We start from the raw sequence: 17512 nt of genomic DNA, 5'->3' as shown, positions 1-17512 counted from the left end.
GGAGAGAGAGAGAAAGAGGGAGAGGGAGAGGCAGGGAGGGAGAGAGAGAGAGAGAGAGAGAGAGAGAGAGAGATTGAGAGAGGAAGAGAGAGACTTGCTCAAGGTAACATAGTTGGTAAATGACACAGCCAGGGTTCTAACCCTGACAGTCTCCCAGCCCTAGGTTGTTGGGACTGCCTCTCTCTAGCCTAAGTGTGTGGGCATTCAGAGGACTGGTCGTCTGGGCTTGTGCAGCACGTCTGGGTGGTCCTACACTTATCCCTATAAAGCAAAAGTGTTTAGACTTTCAGGCTTTCAGCTCACCTGCCTGTGCTGGTTTTGGGCATTAAGCCAAACCAGATACCTTGGGTTAGGGTGAGCACTTTGAGTTAGACGGAATGTGTGGGGTGCCCCTGAGGATTACAGCGGCTTACACTTACTGAGCATTAACTTTGTGCCAGGCACTGTGCAAAGTGCTTTACTTGGATTATCCTATTAATCTTCATAATAGCTCTATGAGCTAGTTACTGCTATAACTGCCAATTCACAGATGAAAAACTTAGGGCAGAGAGGTCAAGTCCCTAGTCTGAGATGCGCTGCCTCCTCCTGCAGCTCCAGGCACAATGCCCACGTCATCCTTTGGTGCCCTGATTCCCACTTGCAGGAGAAGAAAATATACTCATACTTATGGAATGTTATTATCATTCTTATTGCAGAGTGAAAAGTCAAAGGCCTGTTTGGACCTTTAAACCCCTTCCCCCATTGCCCCTCAAAGAACTCATGTGAATGCGTACTGGGTGGGGGTGCCACCACCAACCCTTTCCCTTATCTGGCCTTTCTGTTTTAGATGAGCGTGATGAGCACAGGATCTCAGCCTACTGTCCTCTCTCTTCACCTTTACCCAGTACCTCAGATCTTCCTGCCAGACCTGGCTTTTTTTTGTATGGGTTCCCTCAGCAATTAGTTACTAATTCCCTTTTTTTTCCTATTCTTTATTTTTAAAAAATATTTTGTTTTTTCTCTTTTATTCTTTTAAGTCCCTATCTTTTCCTTCCACCTTCCCTCCAACTCCCAACCCAGAACACAAAGGGCAGAGACCCACATTTAGGAGAGAGTAAGATGGGGATTGGGGAGTTGAAAATTAAGCAGGGACCTGGGAGATGGGCACCATAGTCATCCTCACTGTAACTCCTTTTCCTCTCCCCTTCTGCCAGCTCTTGACTCATTTGGCACCGTGGGGAGTCACAGGGAGGGGAAGGTTGAGGAGGATCCCTGTTCAGAGATGCTCAAAGCCTCTGTCAACAAGAAGAAACTCAGGAGGCTGCATTTTGGAGCTGCTGTGGGAGGCCTGTGGGAGTATTAGCTACAAAAAGGAATAAGGAGAGAGAGTAGGGAAGCGCAAAGCAAGGAAAAAACGGCTCAAGACACAAAGGAAGGAAAAAGCCCCCCCACCCCCCAACCACAATGCGCAGGCGGAGTCAGACGCTGTGTTCAGGGAGTGGGAACAGGCGGCTGTCTGTCGAGGAACAGAGCCCAGGGCCCCTCCCCCCTCCCCATCCTCTTCCCACTCTCTCTACCTTTCTCTCTAGAGGTCCCTAGGCCTGTTCTCCAAGCCTGGCTCTCAGCCAGCGAGGCCAGGCTCTTCTTCTAAGGTTGGGCTGTATGGTGGAAAATCTTGGGCTTTCAAGTCAGACTAGTTAGGGTTCCAATCTGGCTCTGCCGCTGGCCAGCCGGGAGACCTGGGGTGGCCAGAGAGGTACTTTATCCTGCTGAGCATCTGGTCTTTGGATTTGTGAAATGAACCTTAGCCAGCTATTGTTTTAAAAAAGCCCTGGTCCAGCTTCACCAACATGGTGAAACCCCATCTCTACTAAAAATACAAAAATTAGCAGGGCGTGGTGGCACATGCCTGTAGTCCCAGCTACTCAGGAGGCTGAAGCAGGAGAGTCTCTTGAACCAAGGAGGCAGAGATTGCAGTAAGCTAAGATCGTGCTACTGCACTCCAGCCTGGGTGACACAGCCAGACTCTGTCTCAACAACAACAACAACAACAACAACAACAACAATAACAACTACTTCCTGGCTCTCGATGCTGGGACCAGGGAAATAAGCTCAGGATGGAGCCTCAGGGGTTCCCCTTCCCCACCAAAACAAACAAAACATTTTGGAATTCTTTGAGCCTCCACTACTTGGCCACACGTTGGCTGTCTCATTCTAGGCTATTCCTTTTCTTTTATTGGAGACACTAGAGTGGGCACAGACCACAATCAACTTTCTTTTTTTCTATTTATTTTTTGAGAAGGAGTCTCGCTCTTGTGGCCCAGGATGGAGTGTAGTGGCATGATTTCAACTCACTGCAACCTCTGCCTCCTGGGTTCAAACAATTAGCTTGCCTCAGCCTCTCAAGCAGCTTGGATTACAGGTGCATGTCACCACGCCCAGCTAATTTTTAAATTTTTAGTAGAGCTGGGGTTTCACCATGTTGGCCATGCTGGTCTTGAACTCCTGACCTCAGGTGATCCGCCTGCCTCGGCCTCCCAAAGTGCTGGGATTATAGGTGTGAGCCACTGCGCCCCACCCATAATCAACTTTCAAACAAGGGAATCCTGCGAAGCACACGGTTTACAGATAAAGAAACTGGCCCATATTGCTTGGCTAGTAAGAAGAATCAGGTGTGAACCGAGATTTGACTAGGGGGACAGCCATTCAGCACTGTGCCATGCTGCAGGGGGCGCTCTGTCCTCTCCTTTGGTAAACAGCCTACGAAAAGGGAATGGCATGGTCATTTTGACAGATGGTCAGTGCTATAGTGAGTGTCCACTGTGAACAAACCTGGACTCCATGCCAGGTGAGACACTGCAGTTAACAGCAGGCCCCGCAGGAAAGGGGCTGACACAGCCCCACGGGAGCTGGCCGGGGAGTGCATGCCTGGCCTCCTGAGAAATCTCATCCTCTCAATCTGTGTGTTCTAGCAGCACCAGAAAACAGGTGTGTTTGAAATGAAGTTATAGAGAAAGCCTAACTTGGTTAAGTTGAAGAGACATAAAAAGGAGACCTGACTTTTCTCTAAGGAATCGGAGTGGGTGGTATTTGTTCCTGCTGTTTTGACAGTAGTGAAGGGGCAGGCAGGAGAATACTTGTGCTGGTGGGTGAGCTGCTTCTCCCAGAAACATCTTTTTTTTTTGGAGTTTCCCCCTTGGTACTGAGTATCAAGGCAGGAAATAAAACTCCCTCATCACCTGTATGGAAATAACGTTCCCTGGCTTTCCCTTGGGAAACCCTGGCCCCAGCTTCGCCCGTGTGTGCTGCTGCAGTGGTTACTGTTAGCTGAGGTCAGCTCCATCAGCATCTGCCTGCCCCACCCACACAGCTCTGAAACGAGTAGGGGCACATTTTCTGACAGGTATGGCAGACAGAGGGGCACAGGGCTCACCATGCTGGAGGGGCACGCACTCAGGAAGAAAATTTACAGGAGGAATAGGATAGCTGGATTTTTAATATTTTTGTAAGTAATAAGGGCTGTCTGGCTGAAGATAGGGGAAGTCTTCTTTCATATCCTTTTTTAACAAAGCAGAAGAGACAGAAAAGGAAAGGGGCTATGGGGAGTGAACATTCAACTTGTCATGGGTTAGTCTAGACACCCAGGGGACTGTTCTGCAGCACCTGGCTAGATATCTCATAAAGTCATTGCCATTGTTCCCACTTTACAGTTCAGGAAGAGGTTCAAATCTGTTATCTGTCCAAGGGCAATCAGTCATATAGCTACCAAGTTGTGAAGCCAGAATTAAAATCCAAGTTGAGTCTTTATGCTCTAGCACACTGCCTGGCCAACAGGCAGGGCTCTCAAGGGTTTAAGGACAAGTTCTACTTCCTTTACCCGCAAAGTGGTTGAAGAATGAGCTAGGGCTGGGCCTGGTGATTCAGGCTTGTAATCCTAGCACTTTTGGAGGCTGAGGTGGGCAGATCACTTGAGGTCAGAAGTTCGAGACCAGCCTGGCCAACATAGTGAAACCCCATCTCTACAAAAATTACAAAAATTAGCCGAGCGTGGTGACGGGTACCTGTAATCCCAGCCACTCAGGAGACTGAGGCAAGAGAACCACTTGATCTGGGGAGCCTGAGTTTGCAGTGAGCTGAGATGGCCCCACTGCACTCCAGCCTGGATGAAAGAGTAAGACCTTGTCTCAAAAAATATGTATAAATTTAAAAAAAATGAGCTAGAAAGTTTCTCTCTGCCTCAGAATGTAGCAGAGTGCCTAGCACACAGTAGCTTAATGTTTGAAGGAGAGAAAATGTGCTGAAGTGGCTACAACAACCAGTAACTTTAATAGTATTTTAGCATGTTGTTCTGGGTCCCAGCATTACGGGCCAGTACTTTGAACTCACTGGTTAAACTAGTGATAAAATAGTTCCTTGTATCAGTTGGTAGCCTCCCAGCATGTACAGTTTTGGGCACCTGTTTCTTTCAAGAAGTGTGCTACCATAAGAATGGGACAAGAAGGTGGGATGAACCCTACAAATCAGGCAAGACAAAACTTCATTTTCTTAGGTAAGATGGTGGAATTTTCAGGGGCAACAATTCATTATTCTACTGACCTTGTCCAAAAGAACAGGTTAGTACAAAGATGAGTGAACATGCATCCCAAATTTTCCAGGTCACTCCTAGCTTCAACTACTTTATCCTATTCCCTCCCATACATACATTCATTCATTCATACTCACAAGACTGTATGCTGGTTTGGGATTCTGAAATATAATAGGTCACTATCTCCACACACCACTGCACAACTGCCTGGTCATATGCTGGTATAGTTCTGGCTCAAGCATGGGACCCAGCCCTTTTGGGTATGCTCCCTCTACCTCAAAGGCAGCATGGCACTTTCAATCAACACTATTTCCTTGTATTATTTATTAGTATTCTCAATTGCCTTAACTAGTTTATCAGCTATATAAGGTCAGGGATTGTTTCTCTCCTTAGCTTCCGGCTCAGCAACTGTACAAAGCATTGCCAAACACTGTCAGAAAATGTCAATCTGGTGGCTGGGTGTAGTGGCTCACACCTGTAATCCCAGCACTTTGGCAGGCCAAGGTGGGAGGACTGATTGAGGCCAAGAGTTTGAGACCAGCCTGGGCAACAAAGCAAGACCGTATCTCTACAAAAATATTTAAAAATTAGCCAGGTGCCACGTGTAGTGGCATGCACCTGTAGTCTCAGCTACTTGGAAGGCTGAGGCAGGAAGATCCCTTAGCCCAGGAGTTTGAGTCTGCGGTGAGCTATGATCACACCACTGCACTCCAGCCTGGGCAAGAGAGAGAGAGACCATGTCTCTAAAAAATAAGTTGCATATATGAATCTATGCAATTTTATCAAAATAATAATTTATCAATAACTATATGACCCAGTAATTCTACTCCTACGAATTTATTCTACAGGATGTTCTCACAAGTGAGGAGTAATATGTGCGTTATGGAGTGCTCATTGCAGCAATACTTGTAATAGCAAAAAACTGGGCCAGGTGTGGTGGCTCACACCTCTAATCCCAGCACTTGGGAGGCTGAGGCAGGTGGATCACGAGGTCAGGAGTTCAAGACCAGCCATGACCAACATGGTGAAACCCCATCTCTTAAAAAAAAAAAAAAAAAAACCCACAAAGCTGAAAACCATCATTAGAGACTGGTTAAACTAATAATGACAAACTTATACAACGGAATAGTATGCAGTCACATAACAGTATATTTCTATATGCTGACATGGATGGAGGTCTGCAAGGTTTAAATTATCCTTGTACTAGCAGAGACAATCTCAGGAGGGATACACAAGAAACTTAACATTGGCTGCCTCTGGTGGGGGGCGGGGGACAAAAGTCCAGAGAGGGATAAAATTTACTTTTCATCAAATATCCGCAAACTGTTTAGATTTTTATCATTTGCCTATACTGATTTTATTTTATTTTTTGAGACAGTCTCACTCTGTCACCAGGCTGGAGCAGTGGTGTGATCTCAGCTCACTGCAACCTCCGCCTCCTGGGTTCAAGCGATTCTCTTGCCTCAGCCTCCTGCGTAGCTGGAACTATAGGCGCATGCCACCATGTCCAGCCAATTTTTTGTATTTTTAGTAGAGACGGGGTTTCACCATGTTAGCCAGGATGGTGTTAATCTCCTGACCTCGTGATCTGCCCGCCTCGGCCTCCCAAAGTGCTGGGATTGCAGGCATGAGCACCGCACCTGGCTCTTTTTACTTTTTTAAGACAGGGCCTCGCTCTGTTGCCCAGGCTGGAGTGTACTGCTGCAAAAATGGCTCACCACACCCTTGACCTCCTGAGCTCGAGCAGGCCTCCTAGAAGCTGGGACCACAAGTGTGTGCCACCATGCTTGGCTAATTTTAAAAAATTCTTTTGCAGAAACAGGGTCTCGCCATGTTGCCCAGGCAGGTCTCAAACTCCTGGGCTCCAATGATCCATCTGTATCAGCCTCCCAAAGTGCTGGGATTACAGGCGTGAGCTAATGTGGCCAGCTTGATTTTTCTTAAAACAAAACAAAAAAATGAGTTACAAAAAGTGAGAACAAGTGAAAAAGCAACTTGTATGCACAGTATGAATCCCATTTATGCAAAACAAAGAAAAAAAAGTACTTCCATGTTTGGGTTTAGAAAATTTCTGGAAAGACATGTAAGAAACTTATCAGTGATTTATTCTGGGGAGTGGGACAAGGTAGAGATTTTTTAATTTCTTTTTCTTTTTTTTTTAAGAGAAAGGTTTCACCATGTTGGCCAGGATGGTCTTGATCTCCTGACCTTGTGATCTGCCTGCCTCGGCCTCCCAAAGTGCTGGGATTATAGGTGTGAGCCACCGTGCCTGACCAGGGCTTTTAAAATTTCTACTATGTACCCTTTTATTTATTTTTTTAGACCAAGTCTTACTCTGTTGCCCAGGCTGGAGTACAGCGGCAGGATCTTGGCTCACTGCAACCTCCACCTCCCAGGTTCAAGCAATTCTCCTGCCTCAGCCTCCCAAGTAGCTAGGATTACAGATGCCTGCCACCAAGCTCAGCTAATTTTTTTTTTTTTTTGTATTTTTAGTAGAGATGGGGTTTCACCACGTTGGCCAAGCTGGTCTTAAACTTCTAACCTCAGGTGATCCACCTGCCTTGGCCTCCAAAAGTGCTGGGATTACAGGCATGGGCCATCACACCTGGCCCCCCGGTTTAAAAAAAAAAACAAACATTTTTGGTCTGTACTATTGTTTAAAAGCACATTTTTTAAATGGTCATAAATGAGGGGTATAGGAAGTATGTGACGTTCATAATGAAACCATGCTAATTTAAACTTTGCCTCTCAAGTGGCACATAACTGACAGAGCTAAACAACTTCGAGTTGCAGTCCCATTTCTAAGTGGGGGAGGGCGAGACATTTGTCTGTAAGGGGAGATGGAAAGAGAAGGACAGTAATCCCTCTTGAAGCACCAGTGGTAGCTGCCCAGGGCATGAATCTTCCTTCTTTTGGGAAGCCTAGAACCACTGTGGGGAATGAGGAATGGGCTACACAATTCAAACTTAGGATAAGCCTAACATCTCACTGAAGGAGTCAAATTGGCAAATTTAGGAGGAGATCTACAGCATGAGATCCTAAAGGAATTACAATTTACACATTTTTTAAAAAAAACTACAGAATGTACATAGTATAACATTTTTATATTAAAAAAAATTAGAAACCCAGCCAGGCGCAGTGGCTCACGCCTGTAATCTCAGCACTATGAGAGGCCAAGGCAGGTGGATCACCTGCGGTCGGGAGTTCAAGACCAGCCTGGTCAAGATGGTTGAAACCCTGTCTCTACTAAAAATACAAAAACTAGCTGGTATGGTGGCAGGTGCCTGTAATCCCAGCTACTAGAGAGGCTGAGGCAGAGAACTGCTTGAACCCAGGAGGCGGAGGTTGCAGTGAGCCAAGATTGTACCACTGTACTCCAGCCTGGGTGACAGAGCGAGACTCCCATCTCAAAAACAAAAAAACAACAAAAAAAAACCACCCAATATACCATGGGTATTATGCACATACATGCTTTAAAAGTCTAACCATGGGTAACGGTGCACACCTGTAGTCCAACTACTCAGGAGACTGAGGCAGGAGGACTGCTTAAGCCCAGGAGTTTGAGACTGTAGTACCCTCTAATCATGTCTATAAATAGCTACTGCACTCCAGCCTGAGCAACACAGTGAGACCCCATCTCTAAAAAGAAAAAAGAAAAAGGTGTAGAAACATATATGCCAAATTAACAATCATTACCCAAGGAGTGGAATGGAAAGATGGAAAACTTTTTTTCCTTTTTATTTTCCTGTATTTGATGTTTTAAATACTATTTTTGTAATAAAAACTTTTTAAATTCATAATTTTCAAACATTTTGTGGTCATGAAAAATTTTCAAATATTTTTCTGTAAGGAGATTTTAATTTCAACTTCAAGGCATTCTTGATAAACATGCTTTGTCCCATCTGTTTGGGCAGTTAAATACAGTCTTGCCTGGATACAGCGACAGACTTCATAATCCTTCAAGGTCACTTCAATCTCTAGATTTCTGATAAAGCATAGGTAAGCAATCAATCAGAAATGCAGGTTTTTTTCCTATACTCAGCAGGCTGATGGTGTTGTTGGTCAAATTCCCCAAAATGAGGTGCTCTTGGAAAATGTCTTTCCCAGTACTCCTTGACTATGGTTTTCTTTACTGAAAAGACAGATACACACACACACACACACACACACACACACACACACACACACACACACACAATCTATCTCTCTCTCTGAATGTGTTCAACCAACCTGAACCCTGGCAGCTCAGCTTCAGCCAAGGAGGCAAGGGAAGCCCTGAGGCAGCTGCGTTCTGCACTGCTGCCACTTACAGTCTAGGCTTCAGACTTGGGAGAACACATGCTGAGAAACAAAAGCTCTGCTGTTATTAAATCATAGATGCTGGGGGTGAGTTTGGGGTAGAAGGGTCTGGCACTCATGCCACCTGCTACATGTAGGAGCTCAATTATACAGTTACATTCACTGCTCAGTCAAGAGACAGTGAGCTGGAGACAGCAGTGCCATTATAACCTCTGGTTGCCTGGAGAAGCCTGGAGAGCTGTGGTTTTCCTAAAGTGGTAAGTTCTCCTTTGGAAAGTCACCATTCCCTATCCTACAATCTTTTCTCACTAGGAACAACTGCATTTGCTCATCCCGGCTTTTACATTTTAATTTGGTCCTGAAGCTAAGCAGTGGTGGTGGACAAATGACTTGGGAATCAGATACCCTCATTTAATCCTGGAACAAGCTGTCTGAGTGACTTCTACCCCCATGAGGCCCAAAGAAAAACATAATGAAATGAAACCACTTGCTGCTATGAAACAAATGTGGGAATATTTATGCAGTTGTTTTTATTTATTCAACTATAAAGATTGATTGCAGCAATTTTTGATGAGTAATGCCTTCAATTAACACTAATTATATTGCTATAAATTTGGTTCAGGATCAGAACAGGATTCAGGAAAGGGAGAGAACAAAAAAAAGTCTCCAAACATTAGAACAGAAAAATGCTTTAAAAAAAAAACAACTTTAATTAAATGCTACTTTCCCATAGACTTGCCTAGACTGGTTTGCAATCTAAGGTAATAGGAAGCAAAGAATTGGGCATTTTGAAGAAACTGCAGGTTAAGCTCTAATGCCAAGCAGAAGACTGACCACTGATTTGAGTGTCAAATCTCAGGCACTTTCTGGAATAGAGGCAGGTTTTCAGATGTTTCCTAGTGTTCTTTCCTTTTCACTAATTAAATTTTCCCTTCTCTGGCAAATCCAGTGCAGTATACAATCCCCTCATTGCCTCTCCTGGTCAAATAGTTGTTTGAATGGAACCTGGCAGGTGCCTGTGGCTTCTGCTTAGATTGGAAGGGTGACTAGCTCTGATTCACCTCCTCCTGAGACAGCCTGGACAGGGGGGGTCAACTGGAAGGCCGAAACCTGACAATAGCTGCCTCTGATTCCTTCTGGAAATGACCAACCAGATTCAATCCATATCACTGGGAAAGATCAAGGAAAAATGAACAGCTTCCCCTCCAAAAATGGTAAAGAGGAAATAAGGAGACAAGAAACCAAAAATATTTAGAATGGCACAAAAAGTGATATGCATAAACTTCTTTTTGTTATTAAATCTAACTATAAGTTTCCTAAAGTCCAGTTATCAATTTGAATTGTGTGTGATAGAGGATAGAGGCCAACTAGAATTTCTCTCTTAAGAGTTCATGGCTTCAGTCTGAGAGGTCCTGGGTTTGCGCTGGGGGAGTCCCTTTTTGAATGAAGGCGTGGGTGGGCTAGGCTCCATGCTGATTCCAGTTTCATTGGTCCCTGCAGAGTGAGTCTGGCCTCTTTCACTGGTGTTTCCTGGTGCCTGAGATGGAGCATTCTGATACCTGGAACCAGATGAATACCACGAGCTGTTTCTGCAACGACCCACACTGTCATGCCGCCCTTGGTTCACGGGGTCACTGGACTTTAGGCCTTGTGGCCTGTAACCTTGTCCTCCTCGCCCTTGGTTCACAGGGTCACTGGACTTTTGGCCCTGTGGCCTGTAACCTTGTCCTCCTTGTCTGTTCCCTGGCAATACCTAAAGATAAAAGAATACAATGTTCAAGGTGCTCTAGCATTATGGTACCCCATTTGTTCACTTTACAGGAGTATTCTGAAAGCAGAATTGTGGCATTACATGCTTGGGACTCAGTTATCTCTCAAGACTCAAAGAATTCTGTCAGCCAATCCAAGCTAGCCACTACTTCAGAACTAATCCATCTTTCCTTGCTATTCACGCCCAGGCTCTTCACTGGAGAATCTACTTTTCTTTAGCTGGACACAAGAAGAAAGATAAGGAAGAAAGAATATTCTCTGGGTTGTTACAAGCCCTCAATTGGACAAGTATATTAACTCTGCAGATAAAAGGCATTTGGTAAAGATAATAAACATTTGGGATAATAAAGTAAACATCACTATGGTCTGCTTTGCTGTATGTCATGAACTACAGATTAAACCATGCTGCTGTGGCATTCAGTACATCTTTCACATTACAATCCGGAAAGCTTATGGTGTGGGATTTTATTTTTGTCCTCCAATTCTAAAGTCATATGAGTTCTGAAGAATTACTGACAGTACTGCCTTGGATTGCTCTTGTGTTTATTCTTCAAACAGGAGAAGAACCTATGGATTACTCTTCAGCTTACTAGTGTTTTCCCCCCATCCCTACCAGGTCACTCTTTCTTTCCCTGTAAATTCCACATTGTGCTTCTAGGGAGTTGCTGCTTTCAGATGCACACTGGTGAAACTGCGACTTATGGTGCCTGTCTACCTTGAGATGGGTGCACGGCTCCCGGTGTGACTAATTACCAGGCAATACTATCTACAACAGCAGGGATCACAGCCAACACAAGAAAGTCAGCAGTTCTTGGCAACAGGAAATCTAAACTGGCTGACAGTTTGGAACACACGTATCTAATGCTTTCTCAGGAACTAACTTGGGCTGGAGGGATTCAAAACAGGCATGGAATGGGAATAGAGGAAGGTAACATACTGAGCTATCAGCATTTAAGCTTTGACAATCTGGAGGGTTTTCTTCCTAACACGCTCAGTGTAGAAGCTAGGTTACCTCCCGATGTGGCTGGTAGGGCCGGCCGCTGGAGTTTGCTATGGCTGCAGGAGTCTCTCCTGGTGCAAATATTTTCTTGTTAGCATTTGTAAGGCTGGGAATAGAGGCACAGGTGGAAGAGGAAGCAGCAGAGGCATCACTTGGGCTACTCAAGGACACAGATGTAACTGAGCTACATCGGGATCTGGTTGAATAGCTGTTCTTTGGATGAGACACTGAGACAGAAATATGAGGAATATATGATCATATGATGAAACAGTACAATGCATAAGGTTTCTGCTTTCTCAATTTCACAACGAGCAATTTAAGACAAAGAGCTGTCTATTCAAGTAAAGAAAAACCTAAAAATTGGTAACAGGAAGAAAAATCTCCCTTTTGCCCTCTTCCTCCATCCAAAGCCCCACTGTTCTGTAAAGGAATGCTTAGACAAGAGAACAGTTTAAGATCAAAGTTAACCATCCCCCACCAGCTAACGGCTTCTTGGGATTGGATTTGGTACTGCCTAACCTCCTGGCTATGGTTCTAGCAGCTGACTAAGCCTGGGAACAATAGTATAGGCCATATGTTCAGTTTCCTATGCAAGAAACGTTCTAAAGTACAGCCTTTACAAAGAAAAAAAGGAACACAAATCAAATCTTTACTAAATCCTTTTTAAAGAATTTTGAATGATACAAGGTATAAATAATCAAGATCAGTTAAATATGAATAGAACTAGTCTTTACAACAAACATGTATTTAATCCCAAATTCAAAGTACTTATCTAACTGAAAAAATATTAATATTTTCAGTTCAAATAGTGTTAGAATTCAATGGTTTAAAACTACTCGTCTAGATTTTTTTCTTGGCTTTAAGCCTGGACTAATGATAAGTTCATAATTGTTCCCATAGGTTAAATATTTCACTTTTATACTAGACAGAACAGAGAAGCCGAGTTCAGGATTTGACAAACAAGTCACTAGTAACTCACCTCACAGGCACTCCCCTTAGTTTTAGTGTGATTATTTAAGGGTCTATTATGTGCCAAGCAAGACAAGTATTATTTTCTTCTATCTATCTATCTATCTATCTATCTGGCTATCTGAGAGAGAGTCTTGCTCTGTCACCCAGGCTGGAGTGCAACGGCACGCTCTCGGCTCACCGCATCTTCCGCCTCTGGGTTCAAGTGACTCTCCTGTCTCAGCCTCCTGAGTAGCTGTGATTACAGACGCACAGCACCACGCGCTAATTTTTGTATTTTCAGTAGAGACTGGGTTTTACCATGTTGGTCAGGCTGGTCTCAAATCCCTGACCTCATGACCCGCTTGCCTCAGCCTTCCAAAGTGCTAGGATTACAGGCATGAGCCAGCGTACCTGGCTTACTTATTTTTTAGAGACACAGTCTTGCTCTGTTGCCGAGGCTGGAGTACACTGGCAATCATAGCTGACTGTAACCTGAAACTCCTGGCTCAAGCTATCTTCCCCCTACCACGCCCACCCCACCCCACCCCATCCCACCTCCTGAGTAGCTAGGACTACAAGCACGTGCCACCACACCTGGCTAATTTTTTCTTTTTTAATTTTTTGAAGAGATGGAACCTTGCTGTTGCCCAGGCTGGTCTCGAACTCCTGGGCTCAAGTGATCCTCTGGCCTCAGCCTTCCCAGTTGTTGGGATTACAGGTGTGAGCCACGGTGCCTGGCCTGTTATCTCCACTTTGGAGAGGAGTAAATGAGGTTCCAAGAAGTTACTACAGAGGCAGGGATTCAAACTTAGTCTGACTGTAGGGCCCCATGCTCTTTACACCACATATCATGCACCTCTCAATTCGGCATGAAAAAACAGTCTTTTACACTTAGGGAGCTGGCAAATACTTGTCCTCAGAGTTCAAAGTATCTGCATCCATGAATTTCATAAGCATCCCAGAATTACTTTTCACAAAAACAAGCGAATAAGAGGTACTAATGAAGAATCAGTGGTAAAGACAATTAGCATGTCAACCTTTAATTAATAATCACCAACTGTAGTCCCCAGAACCTCTCACCATCTCACCTTGTCCAAATGAATCAATGCTCTTCTTTAGGGTATCTACATCACAGGTGAACCGGGCTACTCGTCCCAGATCCTCGTCATATTTACGTTCACTAACAAAGTGCTGGAAAAGGGCAAAGAATGGCCTCCAGGTTAGACAAACATCATCCAGGGAATCTACAACTTACTATACAGATAGAACAATCATTTTCAACTATCTTCTTTTTACTGCTTCAAAGTTTATTAAATGACCATCACATGACCAACGCTTGGTGATCCAATAAATTCATTCATTTTCTCAAGAGCCCAAAGGTAAGTTTGTAAGTTTATGAAATGCTACATGATGGCCAAAGCCCATTATGTAAAATCAAGAGAAACTGTGGAGGAATAAAAAAGGAGGAAGAATTTATAGTAAAGGGCCATCTTTCTTTCTTTCTTTTTTTGAAACTGAGTCTTGCTCTGTCACCAGGAGTGAAGTGGTGCCATTGCTGCTCACTGCAACCTCCACCTCCTGGGTTCAAGCAATTCTACTGCCCCAGCCTTCCAAGTAGCTGGAACTATAGACGTGTACCACCATGCCCAGCTAATTTTTTGTATTTTTAGCAGAGATGGGGTTTCACCATGTCAGCAAGGATGGTCTCGATCTCCCTACCTCATGATCTGCCTGCCTTGGCCTCCCAAAGTGCTGGGATTAGTGAGCCACCGTGTCTGGCCTGAGGGCCATCTTTCTACTGTTGGCTATTCTCCACATCTTTCCATTTTATATAGAAACAGAGACAGCAAAATGTTTACAAGGTACTACAATGATACCGTTTAGATAGATGGTTTGGTGTTAATAGGAACTTCCTTAGGAAACCCGCTTCATCTCTTTATAATAAAGTAGGATTTCTTAGTCCTTGAAATAGGAACAATTTCTTGAGATGGAAAATCATTCATGTGAAAAGTCAACTTTGCCAATGAGAAGTTTATGCTGCAAGTAATTTAATCCTTTTAAGCAGACTGAGCTGAGAAGTAACCAACTCCTTGAGTCAAAAACTAACCAAGCTACAAAAATCATGGGACTAGAAACATGTCAGGAATAAAGTGTTTCTGGGGGTCTATTTCAATAAACAATGTAGACTGGAATCCAGTCTACAATAAGCAATGCAGATTGAAATCATTTTTTTTTCCAGATGAAAAGGAGATAGAAAAGTGAAAGGCCTAGATATAATTTGGAAGAACTGAACCCCCCCCCCCGGATACTCCTCTTAACTGGGGGTGGCCTAAGACCACTGCATCAGAGTTCTTGGGAAGCATCCAGAAGCACTGAAAGGGAAAGAAGAGAGAAAAATGACCTTTCAGCCTTGAATTCCTAAAGCTTCAGAGTATGTTGTGGCTTAGGAAAGCAATGAACCTCTTGTAACAAAACTTGCAGACATGTAATATCAGTCTGAGATTAATTCTGAAACAAATTCTAGGGTTTGTTGAGTCAAAGACATAATAGGAATGACGGAAATAAAATGATCTGGAAATAAGACATTTAAATTGCACAGCACCCACTTCAGTACACTGAAAAAGTGGAGAGAAACAGATCCTTAGTCAGCCTGCAGAAATATTTCTAGCAGCTTTTCAGCCACGTGGGAAGAGGAACAGATGAAGCCTGTGAGAGCCAGAATTCTCATCTAATTCCAAAGGGGTTTCCGGCTTCTCCCCGAGAGTTGAATGAGACTGACTGGCATCAATGTGAAGAGGCCTTTCTATATAATTTAATCATATAGTTTTAGTTAAACAGAAAACGGTAACTGAAAATTTGCATTGTTTGGCTAGTTCACCCCAAAAGAGTTGAAGGGGAGGCAGTAAGAGAACAACAACACTTCACAGGTTTTAACACTGGGTCAGGCGATAGCAAGGATTCCTGTAAGGTCCTGGATGATCTTCCACCTCTGTTTTTATTTTATAGAGACTGTTGTACAGCCTCTGCAGCAAGTGTTCTCTCAGAGTGACAATAAATCTTATGCATTCAGAGAGAGAAGAGGTAAAGAGCACAGGTGTGGAGAAGGCCAACTCCCTTTGTTACAGCTTGCAGTTTGTAAACAATTATTTAGAATGCCGATGACTGAAACTATCCATGAATATCCCAATTTCCCTCAGGTTCACATGCTTAGTCTCAGAAACACTGGCCAGGCGCAGTGGCTCACACCTGTAATCCCAGCACTTTGGGAGGCCAAGGCGAGTACATCACTTCCTGCCCTCTGAAAGGAAGGAACAGGTGTGTCTGTGGAGTGGCGAGGCCTCCAGCCTCTGCTTGAAGGCGGACGACTGGGGGCATGGTGTGAACTGAGGGTAATGGTAGAGCAAGACTGCACAGCCTTGCTCTGCACAGGTCACGAGTTCGAGACCAGCCTGGCCAACATGGTGAAACCCTGTTTCTACCAAGAATACACAAATTAGCAGGGCATGGTGGTGTATGCCTGTAATTCTAGCTACTTGGGAGGCTGAGGCACGAGAATTGCTTGAACCCGGGAGGCAGAGGTTGCAGTTAGCAGCAGTGGCACCACTGCACTTCAGCCTGGGTGACAGAGTGAGACTCTGAAAAAAAAAAAAAAAAAAAAAAAGAATTTAAAAGGTATAAACAAATTGAGCCCAAGTAATTTCTATAAATAGATTACAACAAACATCTCAAAGATAAATTTTTTCTTAAAATCAGAATTGGTCAACTAACTGCTTATAGAAGACCAATTACATGCCAAGGTGCCATGCTAGGCACTTAGAAAGACAGGAGCTCCTGCCTGCCACTGTGACGTTCACTGTCTAGTGGGGAAGACTAATCAACCAAATGCATATAAAATCATAACTGTGCTCTGAAAGCACACAATGGGGAGTTATGATGGGGAAGTCAGGAAGGATGAGGAGGTCAAGAGAGGTAACTGGGCCAGGAGTGGTGGCTCACACCTGTAATCCCAGCACTTTGGGAGGCCTAGGTGGGTGGATCACCTGAAGTCAGGAGTTTGAGACCAACCTGGCCAACATCGCAAAACTCCATCTCTACTAAAAATATAAAAATTAGTTGAGTGTGGTGGCAGGTGCCTGTAATCCCAGCTACTCAGGATGCTGAAGCAGGAGAATTGTTTGAATCCAGCAGGCAGAGGTTGCAGTGAGCTCAGATCATGCCACTGCACTCCAGCCTAGGTGACAGAGCAAGACTTTGTCTCAAAAAAATAAATAAATAAATAAATACAAGAGTGGTATCTGTGCTTGGAGGCAGGGAGACGAGCAACTGTACAGATGGAAAAGCATGTGAAGCATCCCTCTTGTGGGAAGGAACATGTGTGTCTGTGGAGAGGCCTCCAGCCTCTGCTTGAGGGCAGAGGGCCAGGGGACATGGTGTGAACTGAGGGTAACGGCAGAGCAAGACTGCACAGCCCTTCAGACCGGATTAAAGATTATAGTATGTATCCTAAAAGCAACAGAAAGTTTGAAGCAGACTGATGTAGTGTGGGGAACATACATGAAGGGTGGGGCAGACACAGAATGGATGAACAGAATCAGTTAAGAGGCTCTTACAGAAGTCCAGGCAAGAGATGGAGGTAACCTAATCATAATGGTGGTGGTGGAGATGAAAAGAAATGGTCAGATCTGAGATTTAGTCAAATGGGCCGGGTCTGCTGATAGATTTAAGGTGGGAAAATGGAGAAATTTCCTGAGGTTTCCAGCTGGGACAACCACGTAGATGACAATACCACTTATAGAGAAAGGGACCTCGGGCCGGGCGCGGTGGCTCAAGCCTGTAATCCCAGCACTTTGGGAGGCCGAGGCGGGTGGATCACGAGGTCAAGAGATCGAGACCATCCTGGTCAACATGGTGAAACCCCGTCTCTACGA

At 44.5% G+C, this 17512-nt stretch overlaps 1 protein-coding gene across 3 annotated transcripts in view; it reads right to left on the bottom strand.

The window, feature by feature from the left end:
* Positions 1-9368: 9368 nt before the first annotated feature.
* Positions 9369-17512, bottom strand: part of SPATS2 (spermatogenesis associated serine rich 2) — a 144882-nt gene continuing 136738 nt past the window's right edge. For all 3 annotated transcript variants that reach the window (XM_017545789.2, XM_037744694.1, XM_017545788.2), the window contains 3 exons: positions 13673-13775; positions 11646-11860; positions 9369-10616 (listed from right to left, as the gene is read on the bottom strand). In XM_017545789.2, coding sequence (XP_017401278.1) covers positions 10245-10616; positions 11646-11860; positions 13673-13775 — 690 coding nt within the window. In that variant the 3' untranslated portion in view covers positions 9369-10244. The remainder of the gene's footprint in view (positions 10617-11645; positions 11861-13672; positions 13776-17512) is intronic.

The sequence above is a fragment of the Cebus imitator genome, unplaced genomic scaffold (genome assembly GCF_001604975.1).
Source record: "Cebus imitator isolate Cc_AM_T3 unplaced genomic scaffold, Cebus_imitator-1.0 Scaffold181, whole genome shotgun sequence".
NCBI lineage: Eukaryota > Metazoa > Chordata > Mammalia > Primates > Cebidae > Cebus > Cebus imitator.
This window is presented reverse-complemented; position numbering and strand designations above follow the sequence as displayed.